At 39.5% G+C, this 21887-nt stretch overlaps 2 protein-coding genes across 4 annotated transcripts; both read right to left on the bottom strand.

Annotated features, from left to right (window-relative positions):
* Positions 1–6181: 6181 nt before the first annotated feature.
* Positions 6182–10508, bottom strand: LOC120460140 (extracellular calcium-sensing receptor-like). The gene is made up of 5 exons (XM_039647787.2): positions 10220–10508; positions 8770–9576; positions 8242–8469; positions 7934–8057; positions 6182–7472 (listed from the first exon to the last, which is right to left on the bottom strand). The coding sequence occupies exons 1-5, from the start codon at positions 10472–10474 to the stop codon at positions 6568–6570; spliced, it is 2319 nt and encodes a 772-aa protein (XP_039503721.2). The 5' UTR covers positions 10475–10508; the 3' UTR covers positions 6182–6567.
* Positions 10509–11461: 953 nt separating this feature from the next.
* LOC120460141 (extracellular calcium-sensing receptor-like) lies at positions 11462–14335 on the bottom strand. Of its 3 annotated transcripts, none has more exons than XM_039647789.2 (5): positions 14050–14335; positions 13139–13921; positions 12817–13044; positions 12595–12718; positions 11462–12512 (listed from the first exon to the last, which is right to left on the bottom strand). In XM_039647789.2, the coding sequence occupies exons 1-5, from the start codon at positions 14299–14301 to the stop codon at positions 11602–11604; spliced, it is 2298 nt and encodes a 765-aa protein (XP_039503723.2). In that variant the 5' UTR covers positions 14302–14335; the 3' UTR covers positions 11462–11601. The 3 variants fall into 3 exon arrangements, with proteins under 3 accessions (XP_039503723.2, XP_088991551.1, XP_088991550.1); XM_089135425.1 differs by having other exon boundaries at positions 13121–13921; positions 14050–14328; XM_089135424.1 differs by having other exon boundaries at positions 11464–12512; positions 13112–13921.
* Positions 14336–21887: the final 7552 nt, after the last annotated feature.

Raw genomic sequence — 21887 nt, 5'->3', positions numbered from 1 at the left:
AAAACCTTCATTTCTTTTCGACTGAAGAAAGATATGGACATCTTGGAAGACATGGGGGTGAGTAAATGGGCTGTATGCACGTATAAGTTCCGCATTTGATGCAAGGATGCTCGTCAGTTTCCGGTTGAGGAGATTAAAGCGGAGGAAAACCGAGGAAAAAAGGATTATGGCAGAGTCTTCAAAATTTACTCTCCTCCTGAAATTTTCATACGTTTTCATACGTTTATTTAATAAATTTAAATAAAAAAAAGCATTTACACAACGAGGGGTGTCTGTTTTGTCTGTTTTTGTGACTAACGTTTCTTTAGTAGAACCATGGAGTATAAAATTCAATGTAATTGCATTGGACTCTATGATCGGTGGAAGTTATCGAGCATCCTTAAACTTTCACCGGAAATACGGCCATGCATAGAGCCCATTATCAGCAAAAGTTTTTTTTAAAAGTGAACTAGTCCTTTTGTAGGAATATTTTATGTACTTGTCAAAATGTCATGTAATCAGATGCCATGTAATCAACTGTTAATAATAGAAATGTTGTATGTACTTGTCTGAATAGTTTTAAAAGATGATACTTAATGTCTGAATACCTCTAACACCAATATTTACATTTCATATATCTGAATACCTTGTAATTAAATGCTTATAGTTGGAGATTTTGTACTGTGTGAATACCAAATATAGTATGTTTAATACAATAATTGTCACGGGGTGGTGCACGCAGAAGAACAGGCAGAAGGAACAGGAGGAGTCCGAATTCTCACGAAGATACTGATTTAATTCAGAATTACAGGCAGGAGGACAGGGTAACACCGAGTAACATTCAACATTGACCGACAAAGACTGAATGAACACAGGCAACCTAAATACAGACAGGAATCAAACATAACGAAGTGAAGACAGGTGAAACTGATGAATAAGACGAGGAACAGGTGGCTGATGAGGGAGTGAGTTCAGGAGGGGAGACAAGAGGATCCTGGGAAGTGTAGTGCTGATGACAAGACAGGATGGTGCAGACGCAGACTGTGACAGAACCCCCCCCTCCCGGGAGGCGTGACCTCACGCTGCAGAACAGAGGAAGGAGGGGGGGGCGATCTGAGGGCTGAGCAGGGCGTGGCCAGGGCGGAGCAGGTTGAGGGCGTGGCCAGGGCGGAGCAGGTTGAGGGCGTGGCCAGGGCGGAGCAGGTTGAGGGCGTGGCCAGGGCGGAGCAGATGGAGGGAGGACCCCTGGCGGAGCCGATGGAAATGGTGCTGACGACACCAGGGGGCCGACTGACAGGGGCGAAGCAGATGGGAGAGGAGACCAGGGAGAAGCTGAGGGACAGACGACATCGGGTGCTGAAGAGGGACCGAGGGACCATGGTGACACCGTAGGCTCAGGTGACCGAAGTGATGACAGGGGCACAGAGGGACACGGTGAGGCCAGAGGGAGTGAGGGCTGACGGGTGACTGGAGGGAGTGAGGAGTCCGACAGAACCGGGGGGGGGGTGACATGACGGGGCAGAGCCATAGGAAGGAAGTCCAAAGGTGAAGGGAGGATGACAAGGGAGCGAAGGGAATCCGGAGGGTCGAAGGAGCCTGGCCGAGCTGGTGGACTGAGGGGCCATGGAGGAGCTGAGGGAGGTAAGAGCCACGGGGGAGCAGATGGGACAAGGGGCCGAGAAAGTGTCCAGGTGGAGGAGGTGGGAGGCGAAAACTGAGGATCCAGCGGCCAGGCAGGGTCAGGGGAGCAGGCAAACGGAAGAGCTGACGGATGACTGATGGGAGGAGGCGGGAGAAGGAGGCTGTGTGGGATCCTGGTCTCTAGTGCAGGCTGGACGGTCTCTGGCGCTGGCTGGACGGTCTCTGGCGCTGGCTGGACGGTCTCTGGCGCTGGCTGGACGGGGCTGGACGGAACCAGCGATGAAGAGAGCTCAGGCTCGACAGGGCAGGTGATCATGGCTGGAGATGGTGGTTGAGCCAACCACAACACATGGTCCAGGTCAACCACAGCACATGGTCCAGGTACTGGGAGAACGATCCAGGAACAGCCGCCGTTGGAGCTCGCTGATAGAGATGATCGTCGAGACCGCCCCAAAATACGGATTTCAGGACCTCGTCTGTCCAGCTTACCCCAACGGAAAGCTCCAGGAAGCGGGTGACATATTCTTCAATGGAACTGCCATCTTGGAAACAATGAATGAGGTGATCAACTGTATTTAGATGGTCCAGAGAGATCTTCATCCTCACTTACTATTTTGGGTTGGTCAATCTGTCACGGGGTGGTGCACGCAGAAGAACAGGAGGGCAGGCAGAAGGAACAGGAGGAGTCCGAATTCTCACGAAGATACTGATTTAATTCAGAATTACAGGCAGGAGGACAGGGTAACACCAAGTAACATTCAACATTGGCCGACAAAGACTGAATGAACACAGGCAACCTAAATACAGACAGGAATCAAACATAACGAAGTGAAGACAGGTGAAACTGATGAATAAGACGAGGAACAGGTGGCTGATGAGGGAGTGAGTTCAGGAGGGGAGACAAGAGGATCCTGGGAAGTGTAGTGCTGATGACAAGACAGGATGGTGCAGACGCAGACTGTGACAATAATGCAGTGTTTTCTTTGTCATTTTTGACAAATAAATCCACAAAGTATAACCATATGCCACAGCTTTAAAAATGGATCAGTATCACAGGCATGTAGTTTACATACATTTATTAAATATGTGGGAAACAAATATATAGGTCACATATATTTATACTTAATGTTGTCCATAGATGTGAGAAACAAATACTATACTGTAATATATGCAGATATAGGGTAAAATATATGGATGAACTCAAATATTTTCTTCACATGTTTGGACACATGTTCATATGTGTTGCAGGCATATATTGTGTTCTCAGATAAGTCAAATATATGTATAGATATATGTCATGCTATTTAAAATATAAGTACATATATGGCCATAGGCAAACTAACCCTAGGCAAACTAGCTTAATCTAGTGCTCAGAGCCAGGCTCTAGAAGGTGGCTCCATTTTAAAGTCGACTGTACCTTCACATTCTATGCTCATTGGCTAGTGTCCAGTAATTAAGGTTGTAATGGCAGGTATAGTGGTGCCATGCCTTGTTAATACAGGTTCAATGGTGTCCACTATTACAGAGGAATTTTTTTCAGAGCATTTTCAACCTCAGGTTTAGGGTATTTTGCAGTAATGTGGCTGGCTACAGTGGAAAGATGCAAATTAACTGGAAATCCTGTATAAAGGATATCTAGAGTTGGATGTAGAAGTTCTTGGTAGAACTTTGGCTCGAATGGGTATTTTGGTTGTTCAAGATCCCCCTGATGTACAGACACAGACAAGAAAACGTAATGTTCCCGATTTGTTGGGAATGAATATTCTGCAAAGTTGTTACCAAGAGCTGTTTAGTCAACATGGCACTGCATCATTTCATTCCCCACCAGCTGTAGTGTTACCTTGTGTGCTGAAGAATGCTTTGAACCCCCACATTTTTAGAACCCCCAGGGATAGGTGACTGGCAACTACCTGCAGACCTAGATTCCATGTACCCTGGTAACAATTGGGGAGGGAACTGTCTACAGTATGTACCCTTTGTTAACATAGGTACCAAGGACAGGTGGTTAAGACCCCATACATTTTTAGGTAGACTTTAAATGGTTAGTGTGTGTCCCCGCAGTGAACCTGTGATTTTTGGCAGGGATTTTTTGGCTCTGCCACAACAAAGTTGTGAGAGCCCTGCAGTATTCATTCAGTCAGCTGAAGTAGTGAACCACACTGTTCATTGTCTGGCAAATATACCATGGCCCAACTTAGAAGAGGCAGAACAGGAAGATTCCAAGGCCTTGTTTGAGAAGTACAGTGTGGTTTTTAGCCAGAGTGATGGGGATTTAGGATGTACAAACCTGATAGAGAAAGAGATTCCCTTGCTAGATAATGCACCTATTCACCAACGTTACAGGTGACTTCCTCCCTCCCAGTATGATCTTGTGAAGGCTCATATCCAAAACTTGGTAGAGCAACGGGTAGTGTGGGTGAGTTGTAGCCCTTTCTCCTCTCCCATCGTAGTGGTCAAGAAGAAGGCTGGGTCTCTCAAATATTTTAGTTTCATGAGGTACTACATGGTTGTTGTTTTAAATTGTTTATACTATTGAACTATTGTAAAATAAATGTATATTTTTGATACACCAGCTTCCATCTGCGTCCTTTAATTAGGGTGGCTTGCGGGAGATTAGATTGAGAGCTGACTATTTACTGCTATAATCTGATTGGGGGAGATATTTAGTTGATAGTCTTTATAGAGTTAATTCACTCCTGATGGCCACATATGTATGTATATATTAGGGGTGTGCAAAGCAGCCGGTATTTGTATCTGTATTTGTATTTGTTCAGGGGGGGAAAGTATTTTTGTATTCGAGTAAAATTCAAAATAGGCATAGAAATCTTTAATTTACTTTATAGTGTATGGATTCTTTAATTATATCCATTATAATAATTATGGATATGCAATATTGGTTGATGTTTTTCTATAAATCCAGCAATGAACATGTAACAAGAAAAGTCATTGAAAAGAAAATTGCCATTACCTCATAAACCATGGTTAAACGAACAACTAATAAAATACAATTGTGAACATTATGAAACCCAACACCACGGTGGAGGACGCTGAACAGATAGCGAGGAGGTTGATTATGAGCCTGACGCGAAGCCCGAAGGGTTTGTATTCGCTATAACAACCGTCTCGCTCTACATTACCCCGCTTATTACATGGCTACCTACCAAATAAATCAATAATTTGACTCAAAATATGGATATAAAAAGGAGTTTATTGATTTAAAAAACGATTGTATCGTCTGATTTTCTTTTTTTTTTTTTTTTATTCTTTTTTTTTTATTCTTAAGTGTTTATACTATGTAAAAAATTGGAAAAAGAAAAAAAAAAAAACGATTGTATTGCTTCCGCTAAAAAAAACCAGTCCGTTCTGTCTCTACGATTAGAATCCATGGCAACGCTCTGTTTTTCATGGCAACGGTGTGTTATACTTATAAGCAGCGGCCTGTTATAATAACAGACCACATTCTACATTAGAATTCAACCAAGCCATATAAGAAACAAATAATTACCGTTACCGAGCTAACAGAGCTACATAACAGAGCGAACATGAGAGCACCCGTCTGCAGACATCAATAATGAAATATACTCCTGATCAAACTCCGCTTCCCCAAAGTTATAAACTGCCTCCGGAACCCAGTTAAGGTACAAACATCTATTCAACAAAAATAGTGATGCAGTTAATTTTTTTTTTTCGCTCAGCCGAGCCCTCTCTGTTGCTGTGTGGAGCAGCCTGTGTCAGTCACCTCTTCCTGAACGTCACTCACTCAACTCGCGCACTGCGGTCTCGTGAGGAACGCAGCTTTTTGATTTAAAGTAGGCTATTTCTTGTTCCCGAATACAAATATTTTTTTAAGTATTTGTATTCGTAAAAAAGACATTATTTGTGCCTTTCCGAATACCGTATTCGGCTCCACCCCTAGTATGTATGTATGTATGTATGTATGTATGTATCTATCTATCTATCTTTATAACTAATCTCTATTTCAAACTAATCTATCTATCTATCTATCTATCTATCTATCTATCTATCTATCTATCTATCTATCTATCTATCTTTTTGGTGGACTGTATTGCCTTTCAAACTTTCTGGCTAAACTTAAAGTTTGCCAACAAACTTTTTTATCTAGTTTATGTATTTCTTTTATTTCCAGAAGTCCAGAAATGTTATGTTTTCTGGCACTGTCCACTTAGCAATTCAGGTTCATCACAGTAGTCAGTTTTCGAAACCGATATCACAATGTCTTGAATAAATACAAATGCTGTAAAAAAAACACTTTTTTGCCTCTTCTGTTACACATAGGTCTACATCAAGATAAATTGTAGATAAAATTGTCTGGCAATTAATAGAGTCGACTATTTCAGAATCACTGTATCATGATAACATCGATATGATGAACAAAATTGTGTTGTAGTTAGTTGCGAGTACACCAGAGTCATATGCAATTATTCTTCCCTCACTAAATGTGTACTATGTACTTTAGGTCTTCAAGTGGAGGCATGCAGGAGGTGAAGCTGATATGCTGTTGTTACCTGTTAAAACATTTACAGTGGCAGTGTGTAATCATTGATTGCAAGTTTTTATTAGTAATGATAATAATAACAACACTACTCATACTATTCTCATATTCACCCATAAAGATCAGATACATGCATAGTCTTTCAGTATGATAAATACAAGAGAGAAAATAAAGAGAGTTCATTAAGTCTTACATTAGTAGTCCTACACCTTTTTTACACTAGAGGGAGATCATATCTGTGGCATTCACTTGAATGACTGAAAGGGTTCAGGTCTTCACTGATGCATTTGATGCAGTCTGATGTGACCTTTGCAGTTTTGTCCTTTTCATATATTCATCAATTCTTGTAAATAAGTTAAATGTGTTATGTTTATGTCACATTCTTTTTATAACATCTGTAGCTATTAGGCTATGTTCTGTTCTTTATGATCAGTTTAATGTGGCATTTTTCCCAGTAAATGTTTTTTTGTGTTTGCATCTGGTCTTAACAGGATGATATAACATTTTGGAATGAAAATGCAGATCAGTAAACTATAACTGGAAGCTAAAATGGCAAATACCTCCACAGCTACTGTTAACTTTCCAGGTGTGCTTAGGTAAGCTGGGATAAATGCAATCCAGACAGAACAGAAAATGAGCATACTGAATGTGATGAACTTGGCTTCATTGAAGTTATCAGGGAGCTTCCGGGCTAGAAAAGCCAAAATGAAACACAAGACAGCCAGTAGGCCAATGTATCCCAGAACAGCACAGAAACCAACAGCTGAGCCTAATCTGCATTCTAGGATGATCTTTTCTCTGTAGTAGTTCATGTTCATATATGGGAAAGGTGGGGATAATATTAACCAAAGGATGCAAATAAGGACCTGTACAAGAGTAAAGCTAACAACACTGATTCTTTGTTGAAGAGGCCCAAACCATTTCATAACATTACTTCCTGGAAGTGTTGCCCTGAAGGCCATTAACACCACTATTGTTTTCCCCAGAACACAAGAGATACAGAGGACGAAAGTGATGCCAAATGCTGTGTGACGCAACATACAGGACCACTCAGTGGGCCGACCAATGAAAGTAAGTGAACAGAGGAAACACAGAATCAATGAGAAGAGCAGCAAGAAGCTCAGCTCTGAGTTGTTGGCTTTTATTATTGGTGTGTCTCTGTGGTGAGAGAAAACTAAAAATATGAACATAGTTAGAAATGCCCCAAGAATCCCAAACATCATTAAAATGATACCCATGATATCGGTGAATGACAGGAATTCCACTGTCTTTATGATACACTCATCACCTCTGCTATTGGACCAGTATCCAAAAGGGCACTTCACACAGTCAGTTGCATCTGGTGTGGATGAAAATGGAAGTGCAATAGTAATGAGCCTGCGATTTCAATGAAGTATCTCGTAGCCTATAGACCATTTTGCAAGATGTATACAACACTGGTCCAGAAGCACTTCCTGTTTCAGTTTTTTAACACTACATAAAAGCTGGGATAAAATACAACAGAACATATAAAACTGAATCAAAAGGTTAAACATCTTTAATATGTTTTCTTTACATGTGAAATAAAGAAAACAGTTACAAACTGAAACAGGTAGTGTTTCTGGACCAGTGTTGTTTACATCTTTCAAAATGGTCTATATCTGATCATAATCTACTCTTTTAAAAATAGACTTGTTAGTGTTTTAAATAACGTTTTTATGGCAGGGTATATCATTTAGATTAAAATAATTGTAAAACGTTTCCATTTGATCCTCTTTTGATGAACTGCAAGTGTTAAAATAGCAATTAAACAAACATTACCTGTTTTGTTGCTAATCTCTCCTGGAGGGCATTGAATACAGTCAAAACAACAGATGGGTCTTCCTTGCTGCACAGCTTTCCTAGTGCCTAGGGGACAGCTCTCACTGCACACAGAGACAGGCACCTGCCAAACATTAGGGAAAAATAACTTGAACAACAATAGAAAAATAATATGCCATGTGACATGTTTGCACATGTTTACACATGTTTGTCTTGTGGATCTGAGCCTATACGATGCATCACTGTATCTCATGTGCACTTGTGTATTTAGTTATGATTGGAGTGTTTATTTGAAAAGAGAATCTTACAGTCTTTAGGCCTCCTCCCCAGATGATGTTGACATTGTTCACAGTAAACTGTTGCCCACGAGGCAGAGTTGCATCATAGTAGCCAATTGTGGCTACATCCATGGTGCCTTTTGTGACCTTTTGTAAATTTACCAGTTCATACCTTGCAGGGGAGTTCCCTTCACTATCAAAAAACAGTGTTTCTCCCCTATTCATGCTGAAATTGACAGTTTGCAGATAATGTAAAACCTGTAATGATAGAATTTTTTTTGTTGTTGTTGCTCTTATTATTATTTTTAATTTGCAGTAATCTCATTTTGGATTCAGAATAACCTGCTTTTAGCAGCATGGAAACGTAAAATTGTAAAGCATGTGATTTTAAAACTGCACTATAGTAACATCATATATGGTGACTTCAGTGATAAAAAAATACTTAGTTATAATAGTAAATTGTTCATTCATCTTTTGTTTAAATCATTTAATTTAATTGGATTTTTACATATATTTATAGTTTGGTTTTAAGATTTCAACAGTTTAGAAGTAGTTCACCTGCCGGGGTTGTATTGTTGTTGGCTGTGCACAGGTTGCATGATCAAATGGGAGTTCTTGCTGCTTACATGACAGTAGATTGTGCAGTGCATGAGCAATAGCATACACAGCAGTGTAGACATTATTGATAAATCTCAGATCAGACACATCAGTAAAATAATGTTTGACATATTTCAAGTTTTCTGAGCCATTGCATGCCCGTAGAATTGTATTTGGGCTTAATGAGCACTGAAAAACATTTTCCCAGAATTCTTTGAGAAACATGCTTTTGGGAAATTGGGAGGGGTTGACATCCTGTAGAAAAGGGCCAAGTCCAGGTATTTGAACATTGCGTCCAGTAAAACCTATAGATCCAATCAGCAAATTGTGGCCTTGGCTAGCTACAAGAGAGTCATCTGTGATCCAGGCATCACTTCCGATCCACTGTAGTCCTGTAATATTTTGCCTGTGTAGCTCATCCACCAGTATCTTGATCTCTCTGTGCGACATGAAAGCCATTATTATTTTAGATGTGGAGGTTCTGATAATGTCTACTATATTTGTTAAAGAAGTTTTTGATCCTGTGCTTTCAAAAGCCTCTGAATATTCAATACAGACTCCCTCTTCTTCAGCAGCCTTAATAAATGTGGCAATGCCAGTTTTACCATAATCATTGTCATTGCTTAAGGCTCCCACCCATGTCCAGCCAAAATGTTTCACAAGCTGGGCCAGAGCTCGGCTCTGGTGGTAATCACTTGGAATAGTTCTGAAGAAAGAAGGAAACTCTTTTCTGTTGCTCAGGCAAGCACAGGAAGCAAAATGACTAATCTGTGTGAACACAATTACAAATTTGACACAGCATGAAAATGGGTGAATTTCATTTATCAGTGCCTCAACTTTTTTTTCTGTGTGTCAACTGATCATTTTCTTCTTTAATGATGATTTTTATCAAACTTGTATATTTAAGTTCAGTAATTTCACTTAAATGGCAATGATAATTACCTATTAATTGTTATTTAAGTGAAATTACTGAACTTAAATATACAAGTTTGATAAAAATCATCATTAAAGATGAAAATTTCAAATGGCATTTAGAGGCTTTTGCATCTGAACTCTTCATTTGTTATTCAATTCATATAATGCTTTTCACAAACATATCATTTCAAAGCAGCTTTACAGAAAATGCATGTATGTACATTACAAGTTAGAGTGATCTGTTAACAGAGGTGACTGTGTCCAAGTACATATAATCATGCAGTTAGCTAACTGTATATTAACATAAGGCAAAAACAATCAGCTTATTTAAGTAATTATAACTAGTTGTGAACATAATGATTACAAATCCAAATGAACGCAAATGAAACAAGCTTATTCATCTGTCTAATATATTTTCAGATTTTGGCTTATAATAAATAAAAAATATAAAACATATATAAGATATATAAATAGTAAATTTCATGTGTAATCTTACCACAGGTATTTGGAATCGGCCAGTTATTCTGGCAAAGCCAATTGTTGGAGTGGATCCCGAATGACCTATTATAGCCTGCACAGTATCGGCCTTGGTGCAGTTAATTTTGTCTGTGACATCATCTTGTCCATTGGACAGTGAAAGTGCAGACTGAAGAATATTAGAGAATCCACAGGCATTAAAGATTTCATATCCCAGAGTGTGGTTTGGGAGTAAATTTCGGTTTTTATTTATTTCTTCTATTGCGAAGATCATAGTCCATGCAAATTTGAATTCCCTGTAATTGATACTAAACAGATAAAACAAAGAAAAATAGGACTGACAAGTAACTACCACTTCTGCAAAATATAAAACAATACATTATGTAATTCCAGAAATTACACTATGATAACAATTTGCATTGAAAACATACTTACTCATTGCACTTTGGTTGAGGAGGTAATCGGTTAAATTTCGGAATCACCCCAGCATACCCTGTGTAAAATGTGAAGATGCCTCCAATTTTTAGGGCTCCCTCTTTGATGAACTCAGGCAGCTGTGTTTTACCCTGTCGCTTACAAACTGTCTGTTCTGCACTGATCAACACTGACTTGAGCAGTAGTAGCTCTAGAATCAACATTGTGGACCGGATCCTTTCAAATATTCTGTGACCAAACACATTCACCCTTTTTATAGACCAAACCTTTTGTTTACACCCTTAACAGAGGATGTATAACTGTCATACATCATATAATTTGGATTTTTACATCATATACATACTTTTCTTTGGATACTATATAATAATTTAGTTTTTAGAGACATTAATACAATATTTCTTTATGGTATGCAAAGAAATTTCATAGAACACAAACCTTTTTCAGGGAAGACATGAAACTTTATTAATTTTAAAGCATTCTCAAAGCATATTTTATATATTATTAAATCTATTTATACTGTATAAATTAGAAATTATTTTCACTATATTGAATATAAACTATATTGGAGTAAATTACTCTCTAAAATGTTTAACATTATTTGTTGAATGGTACAACTTGAACACAACTTTAATCATTAGTACATGACTTCATAATATTGGCCATTTGAAAGTTGGTGTCATATCAGTATTAAATAAAAAAAAAATAAACACTTTTAGATGATTGGTTTGATAAGGCAACATTTGTAAGTGGTGAAGAAGCTAACATTCACAATTATTCATAATTTATTTAGTTAAGCATTTTTAATATGTATTCCAATGTTTATTCAGTTCAATATTTAATATTCTGAATGAATAATAAATAATTTAAGAAATGTAGAGATTACAATCATAATTCATAAAAAAAAACGTTTTTTTAGATAAATTTGCATCATTCAAATTTACATAATCATTACCATGTTTATGAATTTTATTTATTTATTTTATGATTTATCATCATGTGTTTCTTTGTGTTTTGCTCTGGCTTGAGTAAAATAATGTAACATTTTGGAGCAAATATGCAAAACAGTAATCCAAAACTTGAAGCTAAAATAGCAAATATTTCCACAGCTACAGTAAATTTTCCAGGTGAACTGACATAAGCTGGGATAAACGTAAGCCAAACAGCACAGAATATGATCATACTGAATGTGATGAATTTGGCTTCATTGAAGTTATCTGGCAATTTGCGAGCCAGAAAAGCCAGGATGAAGCACAAGACAGCCAGTATGCCAATATAACCCAGTACAGCCCAAAAACCAAAATCTGAACCTAAATTGCATTCAAGAATTATTTTCTCTTGGTAATAATGCATGTTCATATATGGAAAAGGAGGGGATATTGTTAACCAAAGCACACAAATTACAATCTGTAATAGAGTGAAGGTAATGACACTGAGTCTTTGCTGCAAGGGTCCGAAACATCTCATAACATTACTTCCTGGAAGTGTAGCCCTGAAGGCCATTAACACAACAATTGTTTTCCCCAGAACACAGGAGATACAGAGAACAAAAGTGATCCCAAACGCTGTGTGACGCAACATACAGGACCACTCAGTGGGCCGACCAATGAAAGTAAGTGAACAAAGGAAACACAGAGTCAATGAGAAGAGCAGCAGGAAGCTCAGCTCTGAGTTATTGGCTTTTACTATTGGGGTGTCCTTGTGTACAGAGAAAACTACAGCAATACCTAATGTAAAGCAAACACCCAGTAAAGAAAACACTATTAGAATAATTCCCATCACATCTTCAAATGATAAGAATTCCACAAGTTTTGGGACACATGTATCTTTCCATTTGTTCGACCAAAATTCAGCAGGGCAATTGAGACACATCACTGAATCTGAGAAAAAGTTTGAATATAAAACATATTTTAGATTGTACACTTCTGCTTGTTGTTGTGTATTTGTAATATTGTCCCATACCTGTCTCATTACTTATTTCACCATCTGCACACTGAATACAATCATAACAGCAGACAGGTTTTCCTTTTTTCACAGCCTTCCTTGTGCCCATTGGACAGCTCTCACTGCACACAGATACAGGAACCTGTAAAACATGACAATTTGTACCACCACAAATCTTTTGTCTTGTTTACAGCAATTAAAGGTGTACTTCAAGTCTCTAGGCCTGCTCACAAAAAGTACCTGGTGTTGATTTTTGGCCCACACTATGCTGATGTTGTTAAATGAAAGCTGAAATCCTGGTTGTAAAGAGGCATCATAGAAACCCACTTTAACAAACTCTGTTGTTCCATCCTTCCCCTGCTGCCAGTTCAAGAGATCATATCTTGCTGCCGGATCTCCATTTTTATCAAAGGACACCTTTTCACCGGTTTCAGTGTAGAAGCTCACTTCCTTCAAGGCATTAAGTACCTGTAAAAGCAACAAAAATAAATGAGTGAATAAATGAGTGCAATTAACATGACCGTTTCCATGCAACTCGTGCTACCTGCCATGTATTGTTGACTTTCTGCAGGCATTTGCGTTGGTTTGTGTCTAATTTTGAACAACTGATTATGATGTTTAGAGCATGAGCGACAGCATACACAGCCTTGTAAACATTATTGGCAATTTGTAATTCTGTAACATCTGTGTACTGGTTCTGCACATTGTCCAAACTTTCATTGCCTGTGCACATGCTTCTGCTTCCATCAGTTTGTTGTGAGGGAAGTTTACAATGGAATACTGTTTCCCACAACTCTTTATACAGATCTGTACTGGAAGATGGGCTAAGTTTAGTCAAAAATTCCCTTAGGCCTCTTATTTCAGCTTTTGGGATGGCAAAGCCCATGGACCCTCTAAGAATGTGTTGCCATTTACCAGTAGCAATGTTCATATCAGAGATCCATGATTCACTACCAATCCACTGTAGACCAGTAATATTCTGCTGAGATATTTCCCCTAGAAGAACTTCCATATCCGAGTAGGATACAAAGGCAACAATCACTTTAGAGCTTGATTTCTTCACAATGTCCACGATCCTCAAAATTTCCTCCTTGGTATCAGTCCTGAAGAATGATTCTGAAAATTCCACACAGACTCCCAATTCTGTGGCTGCTTTGATAAATGTGTTCATGCCATTGTTTCCATAGTCATTATCACTGCAAAGAGCGCCCACCCATGTCCAGCCAAAATACTTGATCAGTTTGGCCAGTGCTCGGCTCTGGTAATAATCACTAGGAATAGTCCTGAAGAAGGAGGAGTGTTTCTTTCTGTCACTAAGGCAGGCGCATGTTGCAAAATGACTAATCTGCAGGGTTTTTTTTTTAAAACAAAATAGAATGTGTGATTTAGTAGTAGGATTTTTTTTTACATTATTACATAAATCACTGATTTGTTAAAGCTTTAAACAGTCATAAGGAAAATACAGCAACATACCACAGGTAAATGCAGAGGTCCGACAGTGGAAGAGATGGCAATAGTTGGAGTAGAGGAGGTTTCTGCAATGATAGCTTGGACTGTGTTAGGTCTTTGACAGGACAACAGAGAGGCATGTTCGCCATTTACTAATGACAGAGAAGCTCTGAGAGCCATTTGTATTGAGCCACATGAATCATATATTTTGTAACCCAAACTCACACCAGGAAGAATATCAGCTCTGTTGTTGATTTCTTCAATGGCAAATACCATTGTCTGTGCATTTTGAAATTCTCTGAGGCTCAAACTACAGAAAGAAAATAAATCAAATATTTAAATAAATGACAATGAAAATGCACAAGGTTAAGACATGTATAAGTATATAAATACCTATACAAGCAGATATTACAGGCACACCTATACAAGCACACTGCATTAATTCATTGTACTTTTTTTTTTTTGAAAGGACTCATGTTCTTTATTTACAAGCAGTATAACAAAATAGTGCTGTCCTCTTGTGCCATGAAAACATGCCGTATTTCTGCAGTAAGCTATGCACACATTCAGTTGAAACAGCACTTTTGCACTTTTAGAGCACACTGACAGTATAGTGCATAATGTTCCATATTCAGAAAGTCAAAACGTTCGTCAAAATCTTGACAATTCTGCACGCCCTTTGTTCTGATATTATGCAAAATAATTTCAACACTGTCCCTCAACACTGATGGAACAAAACAGCAATTTGTAGTCAACAAGTCTAAAAGTCCAGACAGAATTAACATCAGTACATAGTCTCCATGACCACTATGGGATAAAGAGTCTGTTGGCTGGTACGGGGTGTGACCAGAGATGAACGAAGGTGCTGTGATAGTTGTAAGCTGCTTTTGCTCTTGTTAGTCCTCTGGCTTTTAGAGTATATATGGCAAAAGTAAGTGACAGTGGAAAAAAAACATTTGCCGGTATTTAGACGAGACCAGGTTGTAAAGGATGGGATTGATCACAGAACTCACATAGAAAAGTACGTTTGTCACCATGTAAAAGTAATGGTAGAAATCATAAAATGCATTTGTCCACTCCGTTACATAGCAGTACATCAGTCGGCGACAGTGATAAGGAAACCAACATAAAACAAAAGCAAAATCATTGTACTTTTTTAACATCTGTCAAAATGTGTCCTTATCCACTCACCTCTTGCATTTGGGCCGCTCTGGTTTTGATGTGAATGTGGGCATAATTTCCTCCCAGCTGTTGTGGAAGGAAAAGATGCCCCCAATTGTCACATCCCCATCTTTTCTAAGCTGAGGAATGTCAGAAGTCTCCCATAACTTACATGGGGGGTCAGCTGCTCTCACTAATGTGAACAGTAGCCATGTGTGTAAGAACCCCATTCTAAACCCTTAACAGACAGCTAATCCTCTTGTTCTTTCTTATATAACAGCTCCAGCTCCCTCCACAACCGGCCATGTTGTGGGTGTTGCTTACTGAATTGCATATTTTCTGTCTTCACCTTACTTTAGCCAATGAAAAAATAATATTATTCACATTACACTGATATGGAAAATACACTAATGACATGTAAAATGAACTTAGAAATAGAAATAGCAAATAAACATTTAAATGTAACATGTATGCTCTGTTATGTTCTGTATTAGGTTAGTTCCCTTTTGAGTGAACTCAACACTGCGTCGTTAAAAACGACTCTTTGGGGACGCTCCCTTAGCGCGCCTCTGAAGTTTCAATGAAACTATTCCAATCCTGATTGGTGGTGTGTCATGACGTAACGTGACGGATGCATAAAAGTGATGCCGGCACACACACACACTCCAGCTTTCGATCTTCAGCAAGCGATCTCTGTGAAACTCTCTGTCTTATTTGGTGTTGTTTGTCTGTGACAAAGCTTTACATATGGTGAGTGAACAATACACTAAGTATGTGTACCCCTGCCCTGTATATCTCACGGGCGGGGACACGCATCAGTTGTGTGTGTATAGTTTAGGAGCACAGCATGCACAGGCAGCTCTCGAGAGGGCTGCCTGTGAACACTGTGAAGCACTTCCTATTAGAGTGCTGCCCTCCCGCTCAGCTATATTATTTTCTGATGATGGCCAGGCTCGCGATCCCTGCGATTTGGCTCGCGAGTCCATTGAGGCGGCGCGGCGGCTTGGATCGTGGAGATCGCAGAAGGATCTCGCGGATGAGAATCAGACTGCTGAGGCACTTTTTCGTTCATCATCTGCAGATTCTATGACACTCGTTTATGACACAGAGGCCCGTGACGCGGCTTCTTCTGCCCGTGACGAGTGCCTGTTGCTCAAGCTATCTGTTTCTGAGGAAGTAGATTATGCTCAGCATCAGGAACAAGCAACATGAGTCACACTCGCCAGCTTGTTTCTGTTTATGTAGAGCTTGTGATGCATACTGTGACCAGACTTAAAAGAAATAAATATATACATATATAAATATATATTAGCTGGCCACAAAATAAGAAGATGATCCCTGTCAAAGCAAAAAAAGCTAGACAAGAGATTCCTGCAGCCTTGTTCCTGGTCACAACCTCAGCGCCAGGCTAATTGTTTTTCCCAGACCTTCATAAAGAGATAGAAACTCTAGATCCTGGGAAAAAATCTACCTTTTTTCATATCTCATCATATTCATTATATAATTATTTGAATGTGGTGAGTGTGAGAGAGACGGGTTATGACAAGAAGCTGTAAATGGAGAAAGCTTTAGTGAGCTATCTTTCTCCTGATGTGGCATCTTCACTTAACCCTCTCAAGGCAGGGGTTGCTGATTTGCAACAATTAAAAACTAACTACCTTATTACTCATGATACATATTTTATGAGTTTTTTTTTTACTCAGAAGTACCATTGCAGGACTTGGTAGTCCATTAGCAACAAAAAGTTTCCCACTTGCTCACCAGATGGCAGTGTAGTCTCACCAACATGTGTGTTTCCATGTGTTCCCTGCAACAAATTTTCTTGCCATCAATTTCATGTAAGTATCACTATCAACCTCCATTAATTTGAAACTAAAACTGCACAAGAAGAATCATAAGTATATATAGACACAGTAAATGCAATTAGTATATTTTATCTCTTCTGGATTTTTCCCCTGGTGCTGCGCTATTTCAACGTTGCAGATTTGCAACATGTGGCCAGATAGGTCCCACTGGATACCATATGCTTTATCTACTAGTTTGCCTATATTTTGAGCAACAGTTTAATCTGCGTACATACATCCACATGAACGACAATACCAATGTGAAGCAAAAGGGTGAGCCTGGATACGATCCATTATTCAAGGTGCGTCCAGTTCTTGAGAAAGTCCGTGCCAACTGTTTGAAGATTGAACCAGAAGAAAACCACTCCATTGATGAGCAGATGATCCCCTTCAAAGGAAAGATTGGAATGAAACAGTATATCAAGAACAAGCCGCATAAATGGGGAATCAAGGTCGTTACTCGTGCAGGTGTCACTGGGCTAGTCTATGATTTTGAAGTATACACTGGAAAAGGGACCGTGACCAATGAGTGTGGACTTGGTGTCAATGGTTGGCTCCTCTATCGCCGTCATCTCACCCAGAAGCAGGAGAAGAAGTATATGCCACTTCATGATTTCCGTGTTCAAGTTGCAGATGCCCTCATCAAGGTTGGCAAACAGGCTGACTTGAACAGTAGGAAAAGAGGACGACGATCATTGAAAGATGATCCAACGTCCCAAGCTGCCCCACCTCCACGTCTACCTCCACCTCCACTTCAGAGGATCTCTGCACCATCGGTTGATGTCAGATTAGACCTATACGATCATTTCCCCATCCATGCTGAGAAACGTGGACGATGCAGACTGTGCAAGACTGGCTGCACGCAAATGGCCTGCCTGAAATGCAAAGTACTTCTGTGCTTTACAAAAGACAAAAACTGTTTCTTGCAGTACCACATGACAAAGTGACTTGGAAACATGCCCTACTCAATGAGGATTTGAGATATTGGATTTAGATCCCATATTATTTTTGTTGTTGTTCTGCCACTGAAAAGCACTTTGTTACATTGTTTGAAAAGTTATATAAAAAGTTATTGTTCATATCATATTCAGTCGTCAGTGTCTAATTCAATCATCAAATTTATTTGCCTTCCTGATGGTGCTTTATCTAACACAGAATCCATTCCAGACGATACAATTGCTGATGTCAGTGTCTAATTACCACATTGGGCCAATGTTGCAAATCTGCAACGCCTTGCAGGTGAGGGTCACTCTAAAAAAAAGTCAGGATTCTATTGTACTACCCCATATGATAATTTTCCCCAAATATCAGATTTTTCCTGTTACTAAAACTTAATTTGAGCCTGAGAGGGTTAAAGTCCCGGTGCTGCCCAACAATCGTGCAGGGGGACCTCTGCACTGGTAGGCTGGGCTTATATGGTGGTTGGTCAGGCTGGTGCATGCCTGCACTCTATGATGATTTTGCAGGCGAACCAGGCCGATCTTCTTATCTAAGTGAGGGCCTATTGCCTACTTCGCTGAGTTAAGAAGATCTGCAGATTGGGTCTCTGGGCTGCTAAATATGAGAAAAGTGCTGTTCTGCCCTTTGGGTATTGTCCTTGTTAGAGTAAATAGGACCTCTAATGGTCAAGTATGGTCTTGCAGGCTGAATCAGGAAGTTGGGCCTCGTTTACACTGCATGGTTCAAGTGACCCAAATCTGATTTTTTCCTCTCATGTGGCAGAGATCGGATAGGACCAGTGAACGTGTAAGCAGGAAAAAAACGCATGGATTTCCGATTTTCTCAGATCGGATTCAGGCCTCATTCATATGTGGTAATAAATCGGATATGAATCGGATACGTGCATTTGCGTGTGCCATGTAAGAAGACAAATCGGATATTCCCCAGTAAATGCGAGTCGTACGTCATTAAAAAGTGCGTGATAGGCGCGCGATGGAAGTAAGGATACACACAGTGGAGCAATGCAGAGGTTTCATGTCTTTTGAGTGTTTGGGGCGAAGAGTGCAGGCAAAAATGCAGGGTTGTTACAGATTTGATACCATCTCCCAGAAAATTATGTTGGAACGTCTGGCTGCCATTGGGATCACTAACAATGCACTAGACTGGTTCAGGTCATATCTACAAAATAGAAAACAGTTCATTCAGGGAAAAAATGTCACATCAAAAACTTCTACATTCAAGCATGGTGTTCCACAGGGCTCAGTCCTGGGACCACTGCTCTTTATCATCTACATACTACCTCTTGGCAACATTCCTCATCACTTTGGGATCAATTTTCACTGCTACGCTGATGATACTCAACTTTACCTCTCCACAAAGCCGAACACTTCTCTTCCCCCCTCCACCCTCACCTCTTGTCTTCAAGCTATCAACAACTGGTGTCAATCAACCTTCTCAAACTTAATGGAATTAAAAGTGAGGTTCTCCTAATTGGTTCTAAGGATACACTTTCTAAAAATCATCTGTTTAACATATCACTTGATGGCTCTCCGTTTCCGATCTGCTCCCAAGTCAAAATTCTTGGTGTCATCCTAGACAGCGCACTTTCCGTTGGCCCTCACATCAGTAATATTACTCGGACTGCTTACTTTCACCTTCGTAACATCTCAAGACTCCGACCCTCCCTCTCCCAGCACAATACACACATCCTTGTTCAGGCTCTGGTCATATCCCGCATTGACTATTGCAACGTTCTCCTCATTGGCACCACAAATAAACTTCTCCATCGCTTGCAAACCATTCAGAACTCTGCAGATCGTATTATCACCAATACAAGATCAACTGACCACATCACACCGATTTTTATTCAGCTCCATTGGCTTCCTGTACCTTACCGGATCAATTACAAAGTTCTTCTGTTAACCTTCAAAGCTCTTCATGATCTGGCCCCCTCATACCTCTCTGATCTGCTTCTTCCATACAATCCTCCTCGAACACTTCGCTCCTCTACTGCTGGTATTTTATCTGTTCCAACATTCAGAATGAGCACCATGAGGGCTAGAGCCTTCAGCCGTTCTGCACCACGTCTGTGGAATTCTCTCCCATCTCACATCCGTCAAATAGACTTTCTTCCTCAATTCAAATCTCAACTTAAAACTCATCTGTTCAGACTAGCTTATTCTACTTAGATTTTCATTGGGACTTCATTTTATTTTTTGACTGTACCAACTTGATTTTATATTGATATTATTTTTGGCTGGTTTTAATGTTCTGTTTTAATTTTTCTCTGTTAGGCGTCCTTGGGTGTCTTGAAAGGCGCCCTGAAACAAAATGTATTATTATTATTATTATTATTAGAAATAAATATGTATTTGAAGTAGGGGTGGCACGGTTCACGAAACCGACGGTTCGGTTTGTATCACGGTTTTAGTGTCACGGTTTTCGGTTCTGTACGGTTCTTGTTATTTTTTTTCTTTTAATCTTTAACACTCCAGAAATGTACTTCAGCATGTGATATATAATTATCCACACTTTAGGATACAGTATAAAAAAAATTATATTCATGCAATCATGCACAAACTGAATTTGACTTTAAGCACATTTTGGGACTATCTCAGAGGAAAGCTAGGTGAGATTTTGATACAGCAAGAGAGAAGAAATTGACATGCTTTTCATTTATTTTGAAAAAAAAAAGGAGAATGTGTATCACTATCTCTACAAGAACTTGAGCATTTTTATCACACAAATCTTATTTACACAAAGAAATTAACTTGCATTTATCAACTGACAACTTTTGTAGCTCTTACAAAAATTCTATCTTTTAAAAGAAAAAAAGAGGAACTACACTGTCTTTTATGAATAAGTTAATATACATGAATACCTCATTGCCTATAATTAGCTATAGCAATAGCAAAGGCCATAAACATAAAGTGAAACAAGTTCAACCTCAACACAAAAAACAGTATAAACAATGCTTCTATTCCCAAAAAGTGAGGGTACCTTTTTTCACTTGAAATTAAAGTGCAGGATTTCGAAACATATGACTGGAGCTCTTATCTAAACATAAAGTGCCACTGTAGCGTTATATTAAAATATCATAACATGAAATCCAAACTGTTCCCACACACCAGACTTATACCATAGACTTATAGGACGCTCGCGCTTCCTCCAACTCCCTCATCTCTCCCACTTGCCATTTCTCCGCGTGCCGTGACCTGCAGCGCTCCATACTCCACTTTTACTGGATTGTTTACTAACTTGAACCGGCATACAGAGCGATCGGTAATGACATCAAATACCGCGAAAGTGAGTGACGGAGCCGTCGTTCCCGCTCTAGTTTGATGTTATTCACCGGTCGCTCTGTGCAGCGCCGGTCCAAGTTGAACAAGCTTATGTCGTGCGAAAAGAAAACAAACGTGACATACGGGCACGAGGCTACATTGCGCATGCGTCGAACCGTGAGACGCACACACGCTCCGAACCGAGACAAGCGAACCGAACGGTTCGGGTGTTTTTTCATGTACCGTGCCACCCCTAATTTGAAGACATTTCACGAGATATGAGGCATCATTTTAAGCGCTCGTGGCTACAGTGCCTCTCCTCCCCTCTTTTTTCCGCCGTACCAGACCAATGTTTTGATGACTTTTCAAAATATTGTGGAAAGAAAAACACTGGATAATTTTATTCACATCTGTCTCCATTGCATTTTGTGCTGTTTTACTTAAGTTTCCAGGTCAGAACGTCTACATTTGGTAGTTTCAGCAGTGTATAGTGTAAACGCAAAATTCGGATATGGGTCACTTTTAAAAGATGATGTAAGCAGGTCGTCAAAAAAATCGGATATAGTCAGAAAATCGGATTTGGGCATCAAGACCTGCAGTGTAAATGCAGCCTTGGTTTATTAGTCAAAGCACATGG

This window comes from Pimephales promelas, chromosome 10 (assembly GCF_988280905.1).
Source record: "Pimephales promelas chromosome 10, fPimPro1.hap1.1, whole genome shotgun sequence".
In the NCBI taxonomy this organism is placed as follows: Eukaryota; Metazoa; Chordata; class Actinopteri; order Cypriniformes; family Leuciscidae; genus Pimephales; species Pimephales promelas.
This window is presented reverse-complemented; position numbering and strand designations above follow the sequence as displayed.

Excerpts from the sequence above, each read along its gene's own strand:
- LOC120460140 (XM_039647787.2), bottom strand. The coding sequence starts at position 10,474 with ATGATCTTCGCAATAGAAGAAATAAATAAAAACCGAAATTTACTCCCA. Across the intron at positions 9,577-10,219 it reads GCCGATTCCAAATACCTGTG|ATTAGTCATTTTGCTTCCTG; the intron begins GTAAGATTACAC and ends GTGTTCACACAG. Across the intron at positions 8,058-8,241 it reads GGGGAGGAGGCCTAAAGACT|GTGCCTGTCTCTGTGTGCAG; the intron begins GTAAGATTCTCT and ends AATGTTTGGCAG.
- LOC120460141 (XM_089135424.1), bottom strand. The coding sequence starts at position 14,301 with ATGGTATTTGCCATTGAAGAAATCAACAACAGAGCTGATATTCTTCCT. Across the intron at positions 13,922-14,049 it reads GACCTCTGCATTTACCTGTG|ATTAGTCATTTTGCAACATG; the intron begins GTATGTTGCTGT and ends AAAACCCTGCAG. Across the intron at positions 12,719-12,816 it reads GGGCCAAAAATCAACACCAG|GTTCCTGTATCTGTGTGCAG; the intron begins GTACTTTTTGTG and ends CATGTTTTACAG.